A 23,052-nucleotide genomic window follows, 5' to 3' on the forward strand; every position below is an offset into this window, starting at 1 on the left:
AAGCTTAAAAATAAAAACATCAGTTGGTTAAAAAACAAAACACAAAAAGACAGGGTAGAGACCATGGCCACACACCATGAAGGAGGCAGATTTCACAGATACTGCCTACCAGGCTAATTATTAAACAAACAAGCAAACAAACCATGACAACAACAACCTTTAGGGGGCATCAGTCCAAACTCAGTGGGGAAAAAAAAATGTAATAGACCAAGACTTTGAAGTTCCTATTATAAATATGTTCAAAGAACTAACGAAGAAAAGCGTGACAACAAAGCAAAGACTCAAAGCATGACAATGAATCAAAAATAGATCATCTTGAGAAGGGGGAGAAATCATGGATTTTTTCCAAAGAAAGAAGTTCTGATACCTGCTACAACATGGACGAAACTTCAAAACAGTATGCTAAGTGGAATAAGTCGGACACCAAAGGGCAAATTCAGAGAAACAGAAAAAATGGATACTACAAGGGATTGGAGGGAGAGAGGAATGGGGAGTTTTTTGTTTAGTTAGGGTACAGAGTGTCTGTTAGGATGATGAAAAATTTCTGAAGGACTTCCCTGGCAGTTCTGTGGTTAGGAATCCGCCTGCCAACATGGGAGACAAAGCTTTGATCCCTGGTGTGGGAAGATTCCACTTGTCATGGAGCAACGAAGCCCAGAAGCCACAACTACCAAAGCTTGAGCGCCCTAGAGTTCATGCTTCGAGACAAGAGAAGCCACCACAATGAGAAGTTCGAGCACCACAAGTAGAGAAAGCCCACACATACAGCAACGAAGACTCAGCACAGCCAAAAATAAATAAATACATAATTTTTAATAAAAATTAAAAAAAAATAAAAATAGGCCATAAAGTGGGTCAGATCTCTCACCAAAAATCCTGGCTAAACTTCAGGATCACACAGACCTGGGTTCTATCACTCTATCATTTTCAGATTCTTCAACATGGGGCAGGTCAGTTTTCCTCACCTCTCTGAGCCTCATTTTTCTCATCAGCAAGATGGGGAAAATATGTAGCTAACTAGTAGGTTGTTGAGAAGATGAAACATAATACTCCTAACTTATTTAGATACTTAAGAAATGTCAGAAATTCCCTGGTGGTCCAGCAGTTGGGACCCTGTGCTAGCACTGCTGAGGGCCTGGGTTCGATCCCTGATCTGGGAACTAAGATCCCACAAGTTGCATGGCATGACCAAAAAAGAAAAGGAAAAGGAAAACAGAGATGTCAAATGATTTCCTCTTCTCTTATCAAATAGAGACGGGTTTAGAGTAAGAAGTCTGAGTCAGATAAGAGGCCTTTAGGACAAAGGGCAAAAGCCCACATCGTGTCCAAGTGACCATGGAGAGCTTGAAATAGAGAAATGTGTCCAAAACAGGGAGCCACAGGGCCAGATGCCACAGAGTTGAGTGGGGCAGAGACATGCAAGGTAGTGGGTGGAGAACAGGAAAGTGAGAGCAAGGACGATAGCATCAGAACAGGAAGACCAGATGCTGCCCAAGCAAATCTCAGACAGCATCAGCATCTGCAGCTAGATTTTACACACTTGTCACATGCAGGGTTTACACAGGGAAAGTGTTAGTTGCTCAGTTGTGTCCAATTCTTTGCAACCCCATGGACTGCAACCCGCCAGGCTCCTCTGCGCATGGGATTAACCTGGTAAGGATACTGGAGTGGGTTGCCATTTCTTCCTCCAGTGGATCTTCCCAACCCAGGGATGGAAGCCGGGTCTCCTACACTGCAGGCACTATACCATCGCAGGCCCCAGGGCAGCTGTGGCTTACACAAGGAGGTGGGCCTGACCTACAGGGCAGGCTGGGCCAGACAAGCCTCCTGGAGAACGGGGGTAGTGTCGGCCCCCAGCCAGCCAACTGGAGATGTGAGCTGGGACTTTCCCTCTGAAGGAGGCTGGTGGTGGTCTGGGAAGTGGTGAGCCTACCACAGTGAAAGTGTATCATTGAACTTGCGGAATAGTCAAAAAGGACCAGGAGCAGCCCAGCTTCTGTGGGGAGTTCAGAAATGGCTACTGACGTTGTCCATTACCCACCCTGGGATCATGCGCAAAACGTACCCGCTCCGACTCCATGAACTGCAGCCCACCAGGCCTCTCTGTCCATGGGATTTTCCAGGCAAGAATACTGGAGTGGGTTGCCATTTCCTCCACTGGGGATCTTCCCAAAACAGGGATCAAATCTGTGTCTCTGTGTCTCCTGCATTGACAGGCAAATTCTTTACTACTGAACCACCTGGGAAGCCCTCTGTGTGTAAAACATCTGCTACTAAATCCACTCTTGAGGGAATTCCCTGGCAGTTCAGGGGTTAGGACTTTGCACTTTCACTGCTGAGGACACAAGTTCAATCCTGGTCAGGGAACTAAGATCCCGAAAGCTTCTGGATATGGCCCAAAACAAACCAACCCACCCTTGAGAGAAATTCCTCTTGGGTCTCAGCATCAGGAAGAGATGGGCATCTCCAGGGCTCTAGCTTGGTTCTGGCTGGGAGCAGAGTGGAAGGCAGGCTGCCAGGTTCAGGCCTCCCCACTGCCTAGGAGCCTGGGGTCCAGTGACTGTGCAATGAGGCGTCAAGCCAGCCAGGAGGGTCTAGAATGGAGGGCACGTGTGTCAAAGGTATGAATATACCACACCTCCTCAGGCTTTGTGGATTCTGACTCTTCATTAATCTTAACCCCTTTTGGGGCTCCTTCCCAGACCTCATCTCCCTCAGGACCCCACCAGAGGCCCAGGGCAAAGTGTGATACCCTGGAGTATCCAGACTCCTCTCCCCGAATCCTGCTACTCTTCCAGAAAACAGCCTGCCAAAGGCAAGAGGCTGCATTTCAGAGGGGCATGTGTGTGATGCAGTAATGACACCTGCAACTTTGACCTTGAACTCTACTGTAAATCTGCCCCTGGCTCAACGATACCCTCAGGAGTTAGAATGAAACAACCCCTCAGCCCTGCCTCCTTGGAAGATGCTTGGCCTTCCCAGGTGGCCCAATGGTAAAGAACCTGACAAGCTATAGTCCATGGGGTCACTAAGAGCCAGACAGGACTGAGCAACTGAACAACAAAGCCCTGCTCATACTCTAATCTTGTCAGAGACCTCACCTGTGAACCGTATGTTATAAATCCCATCATTAAATTCTGCTGGGTTGGGGCACATAGTTTTTAGAGGCAGAATCCCAGTGTGTCCCCCTTTGTCTGGCAAAGTAATAAAGCTCTCCTTTTCTATTCCACCCAAAACTCTGTCTCTGAGATTTGATTTAGCACTAGGGTAGAGAGGCTGAACTTTTGGTAATGGAGCCTGGAGCCTGGAGCCTGGAGCCTGGAGCTGAGGGAGGCAGCAGGGAAGAGACACGTGGAGGTGGAAGGGCTGGTTCAGGCCAGGCCATAGGAAACCCATCAGCTTCAAGTTTTCAAACTTGATCTTGAGGGCAATGGGGAGCCTTGAAAGTTCCAGTGAGGGGCTTCCCTGGTGGCTCAGTGGTAAAGAATCCACCTGCCAATGCTGGAGATGCAGGTTCAATCCTTGGGCTGGGAAGATCCTTCACGCTGCAGAGCAATTAAGCCCGTGCGCCACAACCACTGAACCTGTGCCCTCAAGCCCGTGTACCCCAACTACTGAAGCCCGACTGTCCTAGAGCCTGCGCTCCACACCAAGAGAAACCACAGCCATGAGAAGCCTTCGCACCTCAACTAGAGAGCAGCCCCCTACTCACCACAACTAGAGAAACACCTGCACAGCAATGAAGACCCAGCACAGCCATAAATAGATAAAAACCGATTCCATTTATGTAACATAGAAAAGATGTAAGTACTTAAAAAAAAAAAAGTTTCAGTGAAAGACAAGGTTCTTCACTTCTGTCTTCCTCTTCCAAACCCATAACCCAAATCGAATCATAGGGGAAATTTCAGACAAGTCCAAATTTTAGGAATTTGACCATAAACCACACCAGCACTCCTCAAACTGGTCAAGGTCAGTGAAAACAAATCGGAGGAGCAGTCAGAACAGAGAAAGCTAAGGAGACAAGACAGCTAAATGGACCGCGGTGTTCCAGACAGGATTCTGAAACAGAAGAGGGATGTTACGGAAAGTTAGTAAAACATAAATAAGTTTAACCCATCCACACAATGTAGTAATATAGTGATCCATCCACACAGTGGAATGTTACCCAACAATAAAGGAGAATACAGTACTATTACATGTTACATCGATGAATCTTAAAAACATGCCAAATACAAGAAGCACACACAGAAAACACATTAGACCACATATGGGATGATTCCATTTGTGTGACATGCCCAGAACAGGCAAACCTCCAGAGACAGGAAGTAGGTTAGAGGAAGGCAGGGGCTGGAGGGTGAGTGGGGATGGGGAGAAATGGGGAGAAACCACTGCTGGGTGGGGTTTCTTTTAGACAAAATTCTAAAATGAGGTTGTAACAATGCTTTCGCAATCCTGTGAATGTACTAAACAAATGGTACTTTAAGTGGGTGGATTCTATTGCAAAAAAGCTATTGAAAAACAGTAATGTCAAAAACAAAAACAAAAATAGTAACATTGGTTCATGGGTTAACAAATGTGCCACTGAAAGATGTTAACAATAGGGGAAACTGGGTGTATGCTCTGTACTATTTTTGTAAATCTACAAAACAATTGTAAGATACAAAAAGCTTATTTATATAAAAATTATATAGTGATTTCCCTGGCCCTTCAGTGGTTAAGAATCTGTCTGCTAATGCAGGGGACAATGCAGGTTTGATTCCTAGTTTGGGAAAATTCCACATGCTTCAGGGCAACCGAGACCCCACAACTTTTGAGCCTGTGCTCTGGAGGCCATGAAACACAACCCCTGAAGCCTGAGCACCCTGGAGCCCATGCTCTGCAACAAGAGAAGCCTGTGCACCGGAAGGAAGAGTAGCCCCACTGAGACCAGAGAAAGCCCGTACACAACAACGAAGAGCCAGTACAGCCAAAAATAAATAAATAAAAATTAAAAACAGGGGAAAAAATAAAAGACTCTGCACCTCCAATGCAGTGAACGTGAGTTCGATCCCTGGTCAGGGAACTAAGGTCCCGCATGCTGTGTGGGGTGTGGCAAAAAAATATTATATACTCACATGTAAAAATTATATATATGTATACACACACACATATATATACACATACAGTTTGTTTGGTTTAAGGCAAGGGAGTTAAGCGTTGATAGGGGCTTGAAATAGGGACATGGCCAATGAAGAATTGAGTGAGGTTTAAGATGGGGAGAGGCATTCAGCTGGATGGAGTGCTAGTTTCCTATTGAGGCTAACACATGACCTCAAACTTAACACAGCACAATTTTATTAGTTCTAGCAGTGGTCAAAAGTCCCAAGTGGTTTCACTAGGCCAAAACCCACAGTGGAGCTGCGTTTCTTTATTCCAGCGTCTACAGGTACCTGCATTCCTTGGTATCTAGCCCCATTGTCTAACTGCAAAGCCAGCAGCAGGTGTAAAATCTTCACCTCCCGCTCACTTTGACCCTCCTCAGTTCCATTCACTTAATAGGACCCATGTGAACATACTGGTCCCGCCTCACTACGTGATCATGTTTGCAAGCTCCCTTTTGCCAGACAGCCGTGCATTTACAACTTCTGAGGCTTAGGATGTGGCCACTGTGGGGGCTATTAATCTGCCCACACCTGTTGTCCTCAGGGATGTAAACACAGAGGGGATGTGTCTGTGTCCATCCAAAGCTGAGGAGCTGGGATGCCTGCAGGATATCTGGGGGAACTTCCCCTTGGCTTCCATCTATTCACCAAACACTACGCACCTCTGATGAGTCAGTCACTGGGGATATAAACGTGAATACTGTATTTCACTGGTTCTAAAACATCTGTTTTTTCACTTTAGAACATATCTGAAATCAGGATGCAGCTTTGATTTGAATCAATGACATCTTACAACTACAACAGGCAGGGTTTTCTTTCTAACACATGAAGACATCTTACAACTGAAGGTATCTTGAAGTCAGTGAAATCCAGGTCTGGACAAAGCACTAGAGTAGGCTCCACTGCTATAGACATTATTATAGAAGGTAGCTGCCTCACCAGAGAATCAAGTATCCCCACCCAGCCCCTCCACCCTTTCCTGGTTCTTGGCCTGCCTCCTTCCGCCCCAGGATGCCCATTGCCCCATGGCTCTGCTGCTCAACTCTTGGCTGACGCCACCAGAACCATGGCCACACCCACGTTCAGCTCTAACACATGAACTGGTCCATGAACCGGGCCCTCTCCCAGGTGTAACCTCGAGTTGGGCCCTGTGGTTTTCCACCTGGATGCACATGGGAAACACCTGGAAAACACTTAGGAGTTTTTCAAAGACCCAGGCCATCCCTAGACCAAATCATTCATAATGTCTGAGAAGTGAGGTTATAGTTCCCCATAGACTCCAACAGAGAGCCAGGTGGAGAACTAATTGGTGTTGAGTAAGGAGAGGCATGAGGCAGCACCAGTGGGAGGTGGAAAGTGTTAGGTCCAGACTACACAATGACACCTATCGGTCTTCCTTCCAATCCTCCCCAGACGCACTCTGAATGGAAAGGACCAGCCCAGTTCTCACAGTTTCCTAAAGGAACTAAACTGAGTCAAATATATTGTAGGAGCCCAGGAAATGTAAGCTGCACAGACTCCAAGGCCAGCCAGAAAAGGCCTGGTGCCAAGAAAGGCCTTCGAAGGGAGTCCACTGGGTCGGGGACAGTCCTCTGATTCACTGTGTAACCTCCAGCGAGACACTGCCCATCTCTGGGCCTGTGCAGACTGGCCCAGGTGGCCTTGAAAGTCCTTTAGGTGCCAACATTGAGTTTAGACTTTACCTCAGAGACTATTTCTATCTGCTAAGAAGTCTGAGACAGCAGGGAGCAAGCCAGTAAGCATCAGCCTTTCTGCTCACTCCCAACAGATGTCTCAGCCCATCCAAGCCTCAAGATTCCACTTCTGGGGCTCTATCCTATATTGGTTACAAGGCGGAACATCTTAGGTCCTTGAAGCCAAAGACCTAAGAACAGCAAAACGGGAACCCTCAGGGGATTCTGGAGAACAGCATGTGAGTGGAGAGATTTTTCAGCTGAGAACAAAGTCCAGATTGGGAGGCCACAGGACACCTCACAGGCCAGGCCCTGCCCCAAGGAACGGGAAACAAAGGCGAGGTGGTTCGAGGGACCAGAGAGAAACTCCCAAGGAGGAAATTCACGAGAGGAAACGCTAAGGGCAAGAACAAGTCCAAAGGGACCTGGAAGAGGTTCCCAGCTCCACCTTCTGGCCATCAGCACAGCCAAGGCCCCTAATACACAACTAAAGGCTTTTATTGGGAAAAGGAAGTTGACTGAAAAGTGGCCCCCAACATCTTCACCACCTGAGGCAGCCGGGGCCTCCTCCACAGAGTCCAGCAAAGAAGGGACCACCAAACTGGGCCCTCAGGAGGCTCAGGTGTAGAGGTCAAAGTCAATCCGCTTGGAGTTGTAGAACTGGCCACCTGGGGGGTCCAGCTTCCGGCAATAAACGCCATCTGGGAAGTAGCCTTCGTTCACCCAGGTCTGCAGGAAGAGAGGGCAGAGCTAGGAGAGGACTGATGGGGTGGGGGGATGGAAAGAAGAGGCACAGCAAAGTAGAGAGGAGCTTACCTGCATCTGGGTGCTGGTGAAGGGCCCGTACAGCTCAGCATCCCCTGTGTTCTCCCACTTATATTCCCACATCACGTCCGCAAGACCATCTCCAGGTGACTCTGCTTCTAAAATAATAGGCCAAGTCATTTGGGCCTCCAGTGGCCTGCCCCCTGCCCACAACCCCCCTCCTCTGCCCTTCAATCTTACCTTCCCTCTGGGCAGGGGTTGGGGTCTCCAGCTCCCCTTCTGTCACTTCCTCAGCAAACATGTCCAGGGAGGGGGGCGGTGTGGGGTCACGGGGTCCCTGGGTCTGGCACGCCAACCCCTTCAGTCGCATGGCCAACCGTTCTCTTGTCTCCTGATACACTCCCAGGTTGCCCTGGGCCACCATCTGGTCAGCCAAGCCGGAGAGCCGGTCGAGGCGCTGGGGGGAACTGGGCCGCCCGGGCCCCTTGCTGCCTTCTTTGCTTCCCCCTCGGGCTCCCAGACGCCTCAGTGCCCCAGCCACTGTCTCTCTTGGCAACATCAGTTCCAGAAGGCCCTCCAGGAGGGCTTGGGTGCTCATCGGTGTCTGGCCCAGGCTGTCCTCCTCCTCTGAGTCTGACAGCGGCCGCTGATCAGGTGGCCGCTCCCTGATCTTTACCTGTAATGGGAAAACAGGAAGGTTTTATTTCTGACAAACTGCCAGCAAGGCCCAAGCCCAGCCATGCTAATCTCCGGGCCTCACCCAATCAATGTTATCCAGCCAGCTGTCTCGGATTTGAGCATCCCGGTTCAGGAAATAGTTGCCGTCTGCATCAAAGTGGCCTTCCTCCATCTCTTCCTGCAAGTTGAAGGGTGTGATCCGCACACCTCCCTCACTGGGGAGCGTGGCTGCTTCCTGGCCTGTACCCAGACAGACACAAGAATCACATGCTAGGCATGCAAGAGACAGGAGCCTCTCGTCCTCCACGGCCCCAGAGGTCCCTATTTGTTCCCCCAGCAAAAAGTCAATTCTTGGTACAGCTCACCTTCCACATCCTCTGAGGCCAAGATGTCATATTTGCTGGACCCTTCCTCCTCCTCCTCCTCTTCCTCATCGCTGTCCAAAGAGTGTTTGCCCTTGAAGCGGCTCCCGGGACCTCCTACCCCAGCTACAGGGTCCACCAACTGTGGGCAGGAGACAGAAGTTAAGAAAGAAGCAAGTTACTGGCTATGACCCCAAATACTCTAGGATCTACACTCAAACTGAAAATCTTGCAAAACCATATCTCAGAAATACGCGGAAAAGCTGACCCTTTCCATCCTTTCTTTGTCCCTCCAGATCTCTCTTCTGGCTTCTAATTTATTTTTTTTCTCCCTTCACACCGCCACAGAACAGAGGAGTCTGGCCCCCCTCACCTTTTTCTTGGGGACACTGATTTCATCCTCGTCATCATCTCCCACGCCTTGGAAGGTCACTTTCCTCTTTGGCATGACTGGACAGAAGGGCTTTTCCAAACTGAGCAGAGGGAAAGAGCGCAGATTAAGGGAACTGGGTGAGGAGGCAACTCCCCGCGAGGGGGCCCCCTGCACAACAGATCTTTTACTTGGCGGGTACTAGATCCACTTTGGGAAGGGAGTACAGAATCAGGAGCCGAAAGGCGAGCTGGTAGTCCAGAACTCACCCTCCCCCAGCCCCTCCTGGGACTTGGCTTAGCATCTAAAAGAGCCGCTGGAGCGGAGACGCAAGAGCGGACGGGCGGAGGAGCTCCTACGGGCACCCCCACGCTTGACGAGAGGAGACGGGCTCCCCCACGTGACCACCCTTATTCCAGGCCCCAGCAGTGCTGGGCGCGATGTGCTTCGCGGGTAAACACCCGCTCCACCACCCCCAGCTTCCTCGGAACCCGAGGGGCCCCGGCAGACCCAGGACCTAGCGCCCTGGCAGCCCCGCTCCTCCCTGCGCCGAACTCCCAACTCCGCGGGGTGACTCCCAACTGTCTTGGGCTGTGTACAAATTAGAAAGGCGGCAGGGCCACGGGGACACCAGCAGTCCCGCCGGCACGCGCTCACCTAAGGATCCAGGAAAGGTGGGGGAAGAAAAGGAGAGAGGGTTTCACCAGGGCTACATCCGGGCCACCCGCCCGCCACCACCCGGAAGAGAACTGCGGAAGGCGGCGGGGAAAGCCGGAAGTGGCTTCACTCGGGTTAGATGAACAACTGAGGGAGCGGGCGGAAGTACGCGCCGCGCGGGGGGAGACACCCCCTCCCAGAAGTGACGCGAGCCGTGTGGGGCGACTATGGTGAGAAGAGGGGACATTTGAACGCCTAGACCCTGATCGGACGAGGATGGCCGGAAGTGGTCTCGGTTTCCTCCTACAACACTAGAGGCTCTGAGGAGAAAGGGGCGCCCAGGTTCACGATGGAGGAACAAAGTCCCAGCAGGGCCGGTGGGTTCCTGCCCTAGTTTTCTCTTTCCCGGGTTGAGTCTCCTTTTCCCCACGGCTGGTTCTGCGCCCTTCATCATCTCATTAGAAATCCTGCCTTCCTACTCTTGGCGTCCAGTTGTCAGCCCTTTGCTAGTCCGAGGTGTAGCCTTGCTGTTGTCCCAGAGGTTCTCCTGGGACTTTCCGAACCCAGCTCCTTTTAGGACCCAGGGGAAGTCTAAAATCAGCCGCCTCCTATCCCCTGGGCAAGTTCCTGGTAGAATTCTGAGGTGGGAAGAGTCAAATAGGAGAGGTGGCAGTGGCACCTGTTCCCAGTACCGAGGCCTGAAGTCCCTTGTGCCCTCATCTCAGGTAGGCCTGGGAAAGGGCCGTAGTGGATATCCAACAACCCCAACCCCAAACAGGACCCCAGCACTACAGTCCTGCCCAGGTTTTGTAATTTGGCCCAAGGGGCAGAGCTGAGGTTGGGAGGTGGGTGGAAGGTCCTTCTTGAAAACTCAAGAGAGTTTGAATCCCTCTAGACCAAGACCAAGACAGTGCCCAGAAAGAGCCTACTGGAACCAGAGGAGGGGAGTGCTGGGGTACCCCGGATAACCAAATGCACCACTCCTTTCTCCGCTCCTAGGGTTTCTTCCCACAGTGGGCTACCATGAAACTGCACCGAAAGTCCGTGCTCCGTTTCTTCCGTGGGTACAGAACACAGGCTCCAGACCGGGAGGGCATCCTGCTAAAGAAGGGGGCCCGAAATACCAGTTATCAGCGCCGCTGGTTCATCCTTCGAGGAAACCTCCTCTTCTACCTGGAACACCAGGCTGACCACACACCCCTGGGTCTCATCCTATTAGAGAACTGCCAGGTGGAGCCACGCCTTGGAGCCACAGAACCTTATGCCTTTACCATTCGGACTCCAGGGGGAGATGGTGGGCGGGCCTACAGGCTGGCAGCAGAAAACCAGGAGGAGCTGAGAGCCTGGCTGTGGGCGTTGGCCGGAGCCACCTGGTCGCGGCTGGCTGAGCTGCTACGCCCCCTGGAGGCCCAGTACCGGGAGCTGTGCCAGGCAGCTGGCCAAGAGCCCGGCTCACCCCCAGAGGACTGTGGCTCCCCAGCCACCCCCAGGACCCTCTTCAGCTTCCAGGAGTTGCATGAGCACTTTGGAAAGGAGATCCGGATGCTGCAGGCTGTCCATAGACAGTTCCAGGAGGCCAGTGACAACGGAGGCAGCAGATCCCCAGCAGGTGGAGGTGAAGCAGGAACGCAACAACTGTGTTGATGAGTGACTAATAGACTAAAGGCCCAAAGGTATCTGCCAAGTCCAGTCAACAGCTTCCAGAGACACCCAGATCCTTGCTAACTCGTCACTCCCTCCCTCCTTGTCCTTACTTTAACCCCACTCATCAAATAACAAGGCAAAAGACAGGCCCAGGTACAACAGCAGGTTCTTTTCCGGTTCCTCAAAGCGGCCGCACAGGGTGGGAGCAGAGACAGAAGAACATGTAAACATTGGGTTCCACCCCCTGGGGCTCAGGGGAAGACCCTTACCCAGGAAGGGGCTGGAGGGTTGGAAGGGACAAAGTGAAAGGCAGGGGCCCTGGTCAGACAAAGCAGGGGAGGCCTGAGAATACAGAGAAAGGTGGGTGAAGAGGAAGGAGAGCAAGGAGGGTGGTGGTGGGAGGTGGGAGACATTTCCTGTTCCAGTGCGTGTCCCCTTAAATAAACTAGAGTGCAAGAACACTGAGGAGGGAGAACCAGAGAACAGAAGATGGAGTGAACACCCCCACCCGGGGCCCACCAGTTCCTCTGTACATAATTACAACAGAGATGTCCAGAAGAAGAGCAAGAAGAGCCTGGGCCCCCAACCAGGAACTGGGGGAAGACAGGCAGGACTTAAGGGGATAAAGGAACCCAGCTTCATTTCACGGGTAAGGGGAGTGACTGGAGTGTAAGAATCTGAAAACTGCTGACTCCCACTGCCACAGGTCACCCCTGCGGTGACCAAAGGCCAATCAGGAGAGTGGCACCTGGGAAGGGACCCCAGTTGGGCCGAGCTGGAGGTGAGGTGTCCACTGCTTTCCCAGGGAAATGCAGCTGCCCCCCGTTCTGACTGTCCTGGTCACGTGGGGATCAGCGGCTGGCACGGAGACGGGGAACAAGCCACTTTCCTCAAAAAGAGGGACAGCCTGCCAAGGGCAGGCTGGGAGCAGGACCCCAGGCTAGGTCTGCTCTTGGCTGAGGGAAAAGAGGGGGCCACGCAGTCCAGCCCCAGGGCAGAGGTCAGAAGTACGCATCCTGCCGGGCCTCTGATGCTGAGGACCTGTCCCCGCCGTCCTGGGGGGCAGGCGGTCCATCTGCCTTTCGACGGAGTGAGAGCTTCCTGCCCTGGGCCTTCTTCTCCTGCTTCTGCCGCTCCTTCTCCTGCTTCTCCCGTTCTTTTTCCTGTTTCTGCCGCTCCTTCTCGCGTTCCTTTTCCTGTTTTTGCCGCTCCTTCTCCTGCCTCCGGGCCTCCTTGCCGCTAGGGGCCAGAGGGGCGCTGTTGCCAGTAGGCGAAGGAAGGGATGGACGCAGTCCCTCGGCGGTGACCACGGGCCCTGGGGCAGGCCCCGCGCTGGCCCTGCGGACAGGAGGGGGTGGGGAGGGGACCCCTCCACCTGCCCGGGAGCCCCGGCTCTTGAGGCCAGGGAGGCTGAGGAGGCTGGAGGAGGGGCCCAGGGGGGGCAGCTGCCGCCGGCGCTCCTCGTGGATGGCCCGGGAACCGTGTAGTCTCCGTGAGGGCCGATACTGCAGCTCGCCCCGGGTTTCCAGCCACTTCTTGAGCTGGGCTGCATTCTCTCGCTCAATCAGTGCTTCTGTCACTTGGAGGTTGGTCACCTAGATGGAGAAGACATGGGTACCAGGGTGAAGTGGGCTGGGGATCTACTGAAGCGGGTGTGCGGTACGCTAAGGCCAGGACCTACCTCGTGCACCAGGAAGTCCTCCTGCATGCACTGCTGGGGCAAGTTCCGCAGCTGCTCCATGGTCTCATACATGCCTTGGCAGGAGCGCAGCTTTTCCACCGAGCCCAGCGTGTGCCGCAGCAGCACCAGGGCCACCCGGAAGATGATCTTGACGCCTGCAGGCCCGAAGAGAAGAGGCCATGGGTGATCAGCCTGGGGGTCTCAGCCTGACCCGTGCAGGGGGTACTCACAGCCCCCATCCCTGTGTATTGTTGACCCGACAGATGAGGACATGGAGGCCTCGAGAAGAAAATGAGCCGCCATGGGTTTTAGGTTCCTGGGAGGCAAAGCAAGCTGTGGCTGGTGGCAGAGCCAGTAAGATCAAGTCTCAGTTTCTCCAGCCCCGAGATGGATCTCAGCCACCATGGAAACCCCAGTCCCCCTACTGGCCTACGTGGCTACAGAAGTACCTTCACAGAAGAACATATCCCAGACCCGGAGCACTGAAGCCCAGGGCAGGGTGCGGGCGAAGATGCACATGAACCACTCTGTCATGTAGAGCACGGGATCGATGCGCTGCCGTCGCAGGTGCCGATGCGCCAGTGGGGAGGCCCGGCGCAACAGGGCAAAGAAGATCTCTCCGTCCAGCTGAATGGCCTCCTGGAGATGGGATGAACCATGAGAGGCGCTCTGGCTGTGGGCCCCCTGGGGTGGGACTGGCGCTGGCAGCCGGATCCCATCCGTGAGGCGGGAGCCTCAGCTCAGTGGGAGGGCCCAGAGCAGCCAGCCAGAACGGCACAGGCTGAGGCTCAGCCCGCCCCGCAGTCCTAGGGACAAGCCGTAGCCCCAGGCGCACCAGCCTCCACACACTCACCAGCCCTGCGCTGTAGTAACCAGGGAGATACTTGTCGCAGATCTGCACCAGGCACCAGAAGGCTTGCTGAGAAAGACAAGAACAAGGAGGGAGGGGTGGGGCCAGAGGAACAGGGGGCAGGGAGCTCCCCCGTCACCCCTGCAGGCCCAGCCCCTCCCCGACTAGGTCCGGCGTCTGCTGACCTCAGCAGGCATGTGCATGAGCAACACCGCGGCCACGGGGGCCTGGGCCTGGCAGTAGCCCTCGTCGGGCCGGTAGATGGTGTAGGCCTTCAGGATTCGATACAGGTCCTGCTGCCTGTGGGCACAGGGAAAGACCATAAGGGCAATCACAGTACTTGGGACTCCCTGCCCCTGAACAAACCCCGACCCCAACCCCACCCCAGACTCCCCCAGAGTTGGTGCAGGATCAACCCCGGAGCTTTACCAGCACACACCTGATCTAGCTACCTTCCCACCTCCTGAGCTTAAGCCAAAGTCTCAGATCATCATGGAGGCTTTCTCCCAGGCTCCAGCCCTCCACCCTTGCTGCACACCCACGTGCTCCCTACCCATTCCCCACAGGCTCTGCTCTCCATCTGCCACCATCCCTAAACCCTCAAGGTCACCTTTTCCAGGAAGCTCTCCTCTGCAGGATCGGCCCTCCTCTGGCACTGTCTGCGTGCTTTAACCTCCCAGCAGGTGCTCTCCCAGGGCAGAGCCTGCCTTATCTGACTGGATTTCATCAGTTTCCCCCCAGGCCAGGGCCTTGGTTCTTGTGGAGTCCTGGGAAGCCAGCTGGGCCTCAGATTTTCCTCTTATCTCTGCATCCAGAAGAATACATGCTCTGCCCCAGATCTGTCCCTTTTGCTTGAGGGTGCTCCATAGCTGTATGAGGGAACTCCAACCCCTCAGCCCCCCATTAGAAAGCAGAGGGCCTGCCACCCCTCCCCACGGCTGGTCATCACATCATATCAACACTAAATTCTGAATTTCACTCTTGTCTAGGCCTTCTCTCCAGCTTCCCTGGTGGCGCAGAGGTTAAACTGTCTGCCTGCAATGTGGGAGACCTGGGTTCGATCCCTGGGTCAGGAAGATCCCCTGGAGAAGGAAATGGCAACCCACTCCAGTATTCTTGCCTAGAGAATCCCATGGACGGAGGAGCTTGGTGGGCTACAGTCCACGGGTTGCAGAGTTGGACATGACTGAGTGAGGCGGCCTCTCTACCTCCACAGTTACTGAGCAGCTCAGCCCTTCATCTCTTAACCAGGGAAATGTTCATAACCTCCCAGATCTTCTCCCTGCCTCCAGTCACACACTCCTGACCACAGCTTACAACAGTGTTTCTCAAAATTCAGTCACTGAAGTGTGACCTTCATTTGTGCTTTATCTGCACACCACCCCACTGTTATTTCTCTACTTTGTAATAACATCCATGAAATGACAGGTTTGATATACTAGTTATTTCACCTAATATGTATTAAATATGTGACGTCCACAAGCTCTCACGCTACTTTCACCCACCTGCCTCATTCTGTGCCTCTGCCTCCTCCCGCTGCTATGAGTGAACTATTTGTGAATCTGACCAACCACAGCCTTTCCAATGGGTCCCATCCCTTCTTGCCTACACAGGCCATCCTCCCAGCAACCTTCCCATCACTTGGGTATCATCCATTTTTCTCTAACTACAGATGCTGGCAGCATACCAACATGTCATTTCCTCTAGCTTATAAAAAATAAAAGTCTATCTACCCAAATTTCCCCTCTGAATATCACACCATTTCTTTCCTGCCTGTTCAGGCAAACCCACCCAGAGTACAGATTTGCTATCCTCAGTTTCTTTCCTCCAATCCTCCATCTGGGCTTTAGTCCTTGCTCCACACAAAACCGCTTTTATCAAGGTCACCAATGACCTCCACATTGCTAAATCCAGAGGTCAGTTTACAGATTTGACTTGACTCGATCCATCAGCAGCAGCTGATCCTGAAACTTCTCTTCACTTTCCTTCCAGGAAACACTCTCCTGGTTTTCCTTCTAGCTTTTTCCAGTTTCCTTTACAGGTCCTTTCCCATCTTCCTATTTGTGAAATGTTAGCGCTGTACGCTCAGTCTCTGAACACCCTCCTTTCATACCTACACTTCCTACTTTGATGACCTCATCTAGTCCCACGGGTGAGATCTGGTCCCATCTAGAGGCTGACATCTCTCAACTTCCAATTTATCTCCAGTTTAAATCTCTCCCAGACTTCTCTGGTGGTCCAGTGGTTAAGACTTCACACTCCTAGTGCAGGGGGCACAGCTTTGATCCCTGGTTGGGGAACTAAGATTCTACATGCCAAATAGCATGACCAAAAAAAAAAACCTCTCCCTGGATGTTGTGTATATTGTATATCCAGCTTACCTGGCATCTCACCTGGATGTCCAGTGAGTATTTCAAACTTCACATTCACAAAATGAGTTCCTGATACACCCCTCAAGGTTACTTTTCCCCAACCACCCATATCAGTATATTGTAACTACATTCATGCTAGTTTCTAAGACCAAGAACCTTAAGAGTCTTCCTTATCTACTCTCTCTCTCACACACACACCACTCCACATCTAATCCACTGGCAAATCCTTTTGGCTCTACCTTGAAAATATATTCAGAGTTCAACCCCTCCTCCCCACAGTTCCACTGCTACCACCCTGGTCTATCTACCACTGTCTCTGTCTGCGATTATGGCAACAGTCAACCTGGTCTCTGTTGCTGCCCTTGTCTCCAATCATCTATTCTCACCACAGCAGCCAGAACAATCCTAGGGGTTTTTTTGGGCAGAGTTGCACAGTATGTGGGATCTTAGTTCCCAACCAGGAATCCCAGGGATCAAACCCATGCCCCAGGCAGTGGAGTCTTAGCCACTGGACCACCTGGGAAGTCCCAGAATGATCCTTTTAAAACACAAATCAAATCAGGTCACTTGTAACCCCATCTCCACTCACATTCTCTACTGGCCTTTCTTGCTTTAAACTCTTCTATTTATTACCATTGTACATACGACATATTTTCATTCTTTGTTGTCTATCCCTACTAAAATATAATAAGCCTGGGGAGGGCAGGAGTTTTTATCTTTCATTCACTGCTATCATCTGTAACTAAAACAGTACCTGGAAGATAGCAGGTGCTTGATAAGCACTTGCTGAGAGGATGAACTTACTGTTAAAGTTTATCCACGTGCTCCCACAAGGAGCTGAGAACCATCTAAAAACATCTGGCACACTACTAGGAAGCGATATATAGACTTCTTGAGGAAGTCTGGCAAACAGAACAAAAATCGAAGGGCCCTGGCACAGCATTTAAGGGCTCTTAACTGCTTTGCCAGCTTCAGCAGCTCTATCCAATGCCACTGCCCAGACAGAGCTTACATAACCCCCCAGCCAGGAAAAACCCTGCCCCTGGCTCTGCTTCCATCTATCCTTCAAAACATCACTCACATGCAACCTCCCCAATGAGGCTCTGATGTGTCCCACCTCCCCCTTTACCAATACCCCCACGCCACTCCCCCATCACCCCAAGTCAGTGTCTCCCTCCCTGGACCCATCCTTCAGTATGTCTTGACACTCAATTCATCAAAGACCACTCCTGCAGAATTCCTGGGAGGCAAGAACTGCTTTCAGCCCAGACTTGCATCCACCCACCACGGACTCACACAATCAGGTTGCCTTACCCGTGCCCGCCTCGAGCAGCAAACATCTCGTGGAAAGGGAACTGGCGGTGCAGGTCCTTCTCAATCACATCCAGCCACTTAGGGTCCCCAGGAGCCCGTTCCAGCTCCTGCAGTGGGACAGCTGAGATTACCTCAGACTCTGGGGGTACGGATGATGGCCCTCACACAGACTCTGTCATTGGCCCCACACCCTGGAGCCGTGCGCACCTCAAACTTGCCCGGGTTCTGCTCCAGGAGTTCCTTGCTATTGGACAGGTACTGCCAGGCCTTGGCTCTGAGGGAGGAGGGGATCCCCTTCCGGCAACGCAGCTTCACCTAAGGCAGGGTGGCCAGGAGGGGAACAGCTTCAGTGACTGCCACAGCCTCCAAGCCTTCCCCTGAAGCCCTCAGGCTCCCTGGGACACCCAACCTGGCCTTCTATCTTTTAAAGTTACTCCTCCCCCAGGCCCAAGAACCACCTACCCGCAACATGGTCCAGAGAGCAGATAAGACTAGGTTCCTGGGCTTCCCCAGAGCCCATGGGCCCACCCTGTCCTCCCCACCCCCACCACATCCGTGGCCCTGCCCACTACAGCCTTCTCAAACCTTCTGGAAACGCCGTGACAGCCACTTATCCCAGTGACTGAACATCTCCAGCCATTTGAGCTCCCGCTGCCGAGCCACATCCACAGGAATGGAGCTCTCTCTGAGAATATGGGGAGTAGGAAAGAAGTCAGTAGCAGCAGTATAAATCCTGATGCTGCAGAAACTGAGGCAAGCCCTCCCAATCTCCAATGAGAGCCCAGACCACAAACACATTCTGTGAGCTATCAACACATCAGGATGTCTGGTCACTCCGCCCTCCAAGGCGCTAATTCACCACACTGAAAGGAATTCCCTTTGGATGGAATCTCCGAACAGAGATCACATTCTCATGTTGGACCTCTGTACAGAGGCTATGTTCAAATCCCACTTCTGACACATAAAAGTTGGGGAGAGAGTACAGGATATGTATAAAGTATACTTTGTACTGGGGCTTCCCTGGTGGCTTAGATGGTAAGAACCTGCCCGCAACGCAGGAGACACAGGTTCCATCCTTGGGTTGGGAAGATCCCCTGGAGAGGGGAATGGCTACCCACACCAATATTCTTGTCTGGAGAAGTCCATGGACAAAGGAGCCTGGCAGGCTACAGTCCATGGGGTCGCAAAAAGTCATACACAACTTAGCAGCTAACACTTTCACTTTCACTTCACATATTTTACATTAGACCTTCACCACTTACTCACTGTGTGGCCTTGGGCAAGTCACTCTCTAAGCCCCAATTTCCTCATTTGTAAGATGGAGGAAAAAACAGTATCACCTAGCACGGCCTCAGTGAGTAAACAGCAATTATTATCCACAAAATTAAATACAGAACAAATATCTGTCTCCTTAGAAGCAACTGAGTTTCCTTCTACCAGACTCTTGAGATCCCTTGAACCATCTGCAATCTCCTCTACCTCCTCCTCCTTGGAATCACCCCAGATTACCAAGCAAATGAAGCTCTCCTTGCATGGCCTGCTCATTGTTCTAGCAAAGCTTCACACTCAAGATACCACATCAGTCTTAAAACAGTTACTTGGAGGAGCCAGCATTAGGTGAGTGGAATGGAAGAAAGTGCATGTTCTCAGATAGACCTGAGCTCAAATCCCACTTGTCCCTTAGAAATTGGGGAGTCTAGCAAGTGAGAATCAAGTCTCTTCCTTAATCTGTTAAAAGGGATGCCACCGCCTACATCACCAAGTTAGGGGAGGACTACTGAGAAACTGTATATAGAGGACTGTTAAATGGAAGGTTTAATGTTAGTTTCTTTTGTTCCAGAAGCTCCTTAAACTGAAAGGTGATTTCTCATTAATCTCTATCTTAAAAGTCAATTCCAAACTCTACTAAAGGCCAGGAGGAGTAAGATCCCTTTCCGGCCCTCGAAATGTCACAAGCTAGCAGAGGGATGACGGCAATGTGATGAGGGAAACGCAATGCCAAAGATGCACGGAAGAGGCAGCTAACTGAAGTAGGGGCAGCAGATATCAGAGAAGGCTTCCTGGAGGAAAGGACATCTGAGGGAAGCCATGAAGGACTGAGTAAAAGATGGCAGGAAAAGGCCAGGAGAAGGGCATTCCTGGCTGATGATACAGCCTGAGTATGAAAGGAGAAAGACTACCATCACTTCAACAGCACACAGCACATGGTGAAAAGTGGGAAAGAGGACCAGAGAGATTGTCAGGGCTGATAATAAGGAACCTGTGTCCAGGCTAAAGCTTAAACTTTATCCTCTGGACAGTGGGGAGCCGCTAAAAGTTTGTAAGAAAACGTGCCCCACGGTCAGCCTGACCTCAGAAGTAGATTCTGCCAGTGTGAAGATGGGTTTTAGAGGGAGAAAACCACAAAGCAGAGAGTTAGCACCCAGCACGGTGCCTGGTACACAAGAGGGGCTCACTAAAATCCAATTCAATCCAAGTTCCTTAGGGCAGGATAGCACCATAGGTCACGCGGATCCAAATTATTTGAATGGGGCAATTCACTCGATTGCTCTAATCCTGTTTCTTCATCTGTGAATTAGGTACAACAATGCCTCCGTCATGCATGGGAAAGCACCAGCCTTCCCCACATAGGACCGCGAATGTTGATGCTCGAAGATTTTCTGAAATTTTGTTGTTGTTTTTGGATTATACACCCTGCATTCTTTAGAATACCCTCCCACAGGGCTTCCCCCAACACCAGGCAGGTCCCCCTGACCCCAACATACACAGCCATGACTAAATTCTCCTCATTCTCCACAATTCAGATCAGTCTGGCTGAATCCCCAGCCTGGGCAAAAGATCCCTCCCCTAGGTGCTCACAAAACCCCGTGATGATCTCCAGGCTAAACCTAACATATGATGTCGAAACCAACGGTTTAAGTATTTGTCTCTCCCTCTAGATGATGAGCACCTTGAAAAGCCCATTTGATCCTTAGTACCCAGCACAGGGCCTGGCACCGGGGTTCTCTGGCAAAGCTGTACACTGAACTGACCAGCAGGTTAAAGGGGTACAGGACCAATGGGGAGCATCCAAAGAGAGGAAAGGAAGAAGTCAGAAGTAATTACACCCCCACCTTAGGAGTGACTCAGGCGCCTGGAGGGAACTAGGAAAGAGTAAGCCCGGCTAGGAAGATGAGGAAATGGGGAAGAGGCCTCCCCCACCCCCTTTCCTTCAGTGAAGACACAAGCCTGCTCTTCTGTTTCAGAGAGATGCCCTGCCTTCGGGTCTCTCTTCCATCAGACTTCCCCAACTCATCACCCCATCAGACCTAGGGCTACGGGGGAGAGGTGCTTGCATCCCTCCAGACTTTGCCCCTAAGGGACCAACGATCTCTATCAGAACCCCTGTCTGGTCAAACCTCCAGACTATCCGGCCTGTAGCTGGAGACTCCCATCAAGGAGCTGGGACAACCGGAGGTATCATCTCATTCTACCTTTCACTTCACAGAGGAGGCCCTAACTCCAATGGGGAAGGCACTCACTCAAGGGCGCGCAACACACCACCAAAGGCAAGGCTCAGACTCAAACCCAGAACTCCTGACACCTGGTCTGAAACCTTAACAAGCTGGTGCCACAGAAATGGATGTTCTAGGATCCATGCCTCAGGACGCTCTAGGCAGGATAGGATCCTTAAGCATCCCACTCCCACTGGTCACTCCCTGGATCCTCAGAGGAGGATGCGCCGAGAGAGTGTAGGCAAGGTGTATCCTTTCCTCCCCATCCCGCCCCACCTCTGCTTCCTTGAAACAGGCCCACTGGGTACTCACAGGCTGCCTGAATACTGGCTGCCCCCAAGGAAGCCGTACTTGTCCGTCTTGCGCAGGGCCAGCCCGTTTATCTCAGAGTCTGAGCCCATGGAGCTCACATCATCCGCCAAGGACTCCAGGGTCCCAGACATGAGGCTCACGGAGTCCAAGTAGCTCAGGGTGTCTGGGGCCTGCCCTCGAGGCCCAGAGATGCCAGGTCCCAGGCTGGACATGGAGCCTAGGTCCTGAGAGTTTTCAGCGGGCTCCGGAGCTGGGGTCACCGTCACGACAGCTACCTGGGCCTCACATGACCCTGGAGGGCCTGTGCCAGGCCCTGAACGGTCCTCGGGAGCCTGTCCGGTTGATGCTGATGTTGCTGCCGCAGCTCCATGTCCACTTGTCACCTGTCCTGCTGTCACAGCTGCAACCCGTGCAGTCACACCTGAGGCCACTGTGGTTCCCGGCTTGGGGGCGAGAGGGGGTTTGGCTGTCAGGGCCCCAGGAGCCGTTCTTGAAGGGGTCCTGGTGAGGGTCCCGGGTCCAGGATCGGGTGAGGTTATAGCCTCCTCCGTCTTCGGAGGGTCTGCCCCTGGGGCCTGAGCCACGGACATCTCGGCTCCAGCCACAGCCTCGGGCACCAAGGGCTCCAGGCTGGAGACCTGCGCCCTGGGGGCATCGGGTGAGGCCTCCAGAGGCAGTCCCACCTCCGTGCTGCCTGTGACCGTCGGGCTGGGAGCCGAGTCTGAGGTCTGGGTCGGACCCGGTACCCATGCGGGCCGCGCCTCCCCGGGGGCCACCAGGGTGACCGGGGCCGAAGTGGCCGTGGTCACTGGCGGCCCCGGAGCCACCACCAGGACGGGCCCGGCCCGAGAGCCGCGGGGCGGCGGCGAAGGGGCCGCGGGGGCGCCATGACGGCGCGGCGGGGCCACCAGGGGCGCCGGGCCCGTCTCCATGTCCGCGGGCCGCCCCTCACATCCCCCCGCAGCGGCGGCCGCAAAAGGCGCCGCCCCTCAGGCCGCTCCGCGCCGCTCGCCGAGGAAGGGGAGAAGGCGAAGGGCGCGGCCCGGCGCGCGCCGGGGTCTAGGGCGGCGCGCGGGCGGCTGCCCAGCGCGCGGAGCCGGGGAAAGGGTCCCGGGGCGCCAGGCGCCGGGGTCTCGCTCGCGCCCTCTACCTCCCTCTCGCTCTCTCGCCGCCGCCCCCTCCCTCCCGCTTCGGGCGAGTGGCCGACCTCGCGCCTGCGCACACGCCCCGGTGCCGGCCAAGCGGCCTGCTTCTCGGCGCTTCACGCCTGCGCACGGGCAGTCCCATCGCGCTCCTTTTTTCTCCCTCCTCGTCAGAGGTCTTGGACGAATAATAGGAGAGAGGGAACTGGGTTTCTGCCAATCGTTGGGAGGGTGGGTGGGGCTGAAGGTGGGAAGGGGTGGGTAATTTGGGAAGAGGAAACAGAGAAGGCGGAGGGTTATAAAACCAATGAGAGGGCGAGTGAAACCCAGCGGAGGCGGGACGAAGGTATTAACTAGTAGGAAAGCGGGAAGCCGAACCTCCTGGCCAATAAAGATGACTGAAGAGTGACAGACCGTGGAAGGAGGCGGGTGCTGTGCGAGAAGAGGCAGGCCTATGTAAAAAAGAATGGTTAAAAGGGAGCCAATGGAAAGGGAAGTGGGAGGAGGTCAGGTTGACAGACAGGGATAACTATTTGGGCGGTGACAGACAGTATCCGCAGTCAATAGCAGCTGAGG

At 53.1% G+C, this 23,052-nt stretch overlaps 3 protein-coding genes across 5 annotated transcripts; 1 reads left to right on the forward strand and 2 right to left on the reverse strand.

The window, feature by feature from the left end:
• On the reverse strand, positions 7,313-10,945 carry CD2BP2 (CD2 cytoplasmic tail binding protein 2). 3 transcript variants are annotated; one of them, XM_005697699.2, is made up of 7 exons: positions 9,668-9,786; positions 9,014-9,113; positions 8,644-8,782; positions 8,361-8,518; positions 7,841-8,276; positions 7,652-7,758; positions 7,313-7,564 (listed from the first exon to the last, which is right to left on the reverse strand). In XM_005697699.2, the coding sequence occupies exons 2-7, from the start codon at positions 9,086-9,088 to the stop codon at positions 7,454-7,456; spliced, it is 1,026 nt and encodes a 341-aa protein (XP_005697756.1). In that variant the 5' UTR covers positions 9,089-9,113; positions 9,668-9,786; the 3' UTR covers positions 7,313-7,453. The 3 variants fall into 3 exon arrangements, with proteins under 3 accessions (XP_005697756.1, XP_013830204.1, XP_013830205.1); XM_013974750.2 differs by lacking the exon at positions 9,668-9,786 and adding an exon at positions 9,280-9,652 and having other exon boundaries at positions 7,652-7,755; XM_013974751.2 differs by lacking the exon at positions 9,668-9,786 and adding an exon at positions 10,792-10,945 and having other exon boundaries at positions 7,315-7,564.
• LOC102169822 (sesquipedalian-1) lies at positions 10,056-11,470 on the forward strand. The gene is made up of 2 exons (XM_005697698.3): positions 10,056-10,392; positions 10,667-11,470. The coding sequence occupies exon 2, from the start codon at positions 10,691-10,693 to the stop codon at positions 11,309-11,311; it is 621 nt and encodes a 206-aa protein (XP_005697755.1). The 5' UTR covers positions 10,056-10,392; positions 10,667-10,690; the 3' UTR covers positions 11,312-11,470.
• TBC1D10B (TBC1 domain family member 10B) lies at positions 11,461-22,570 on the reverse strand. The gene is made up of 9 exons (XM_018040287.1): positions 21,335-22,570; positions 18,114-18,213; positions 17,736-17,843; positions 17,529-17,635; positions 14,028-14,142; positions 13,846-13,911; positions 13,442-13,631; positions 12,993-13,147; positions 11,461-12,906 (listed from the first exon to the last, which is right to left on the reverse strand). The coding sequence occupies exons 1-9, from the start codon at positions 22,264-22,266 to the stop codon at positions 12,313-12,315; spliced, it is 2,367 nt and encodes a 788-aa protein (XP_017895776.1). The 5' UTR covers positions 22,267-22,570; the 3' UTR covers positions 11,461-12,312.

Source organism: Capra hircus, chromosome 25 (genome assembly GCF_001704415.2).
Source record: "Capra hircus breed San Clemente chromosome 25, ASM170441v1, whole genome shotgun sequence".
In the NCBI taxonomy this organism is placed as follows: domain Eukaryota; kingdom Metazoa; phylum Chordata; class Mammalia; order Artiodactyla; family Bovidae; genus Capra; species Capra hircus.

Excerpts from the sequence above, each read along its gene's own strand:
- CD2BP2 (XM_013974750.2), bottom strand. The coding sequence starts at position 9,314 with ATGCTAAGCCAAGTCCCAGGAGGGGCTGGGGGAGG. Across the intron at positions 8,783-9,013 it reads TCAGTGTCCCCAAGAAAAAG|TTGGTGGACCCTGTAGCTGG; the intron begins GTGAGGGGGGCC and ends TCCTGCCCACAG. Across the intron at positions 7,756-7,840 it reads AACCCCTGCCCAGAGGGAAG|CAGAGTCACCTGGAGATGGT; the intron begins GTAAGATTGAAG and ends TTATTTTAGAAG.
- LOC102169822 (XM_005697698.3), top strand. The coding sequence starts at position 10,691 with ATGAAACTGCACCGAAAGTCCGTGCTCCGTTTCTTCCGTGGGTACAGA.
- TBC1D10B (XM_018040287.1), bottom strand. The coding sequence starts at position 22,266 with ATGGAGACGGGCCCGGCGCCCCTGGTGGCCCCGCCGCGCCGTCATGGC. Across the intron at positions 17,636-17,735 it reads AGAACCCGGGCAAGTTTGAG|GAGCTGGAACGGGCTCCTGG; the intron begins GTGCGCACGGCT and ends GTCCCACTGCAG. Across the intron at positions 12,907-12,992 it reads AGGACTTCCTGGTGCACGAG|GTGACCAACCTCCAAGTGAC; the intron begins GTAGGTCCTGGC and ends TTCTCCATCTAG.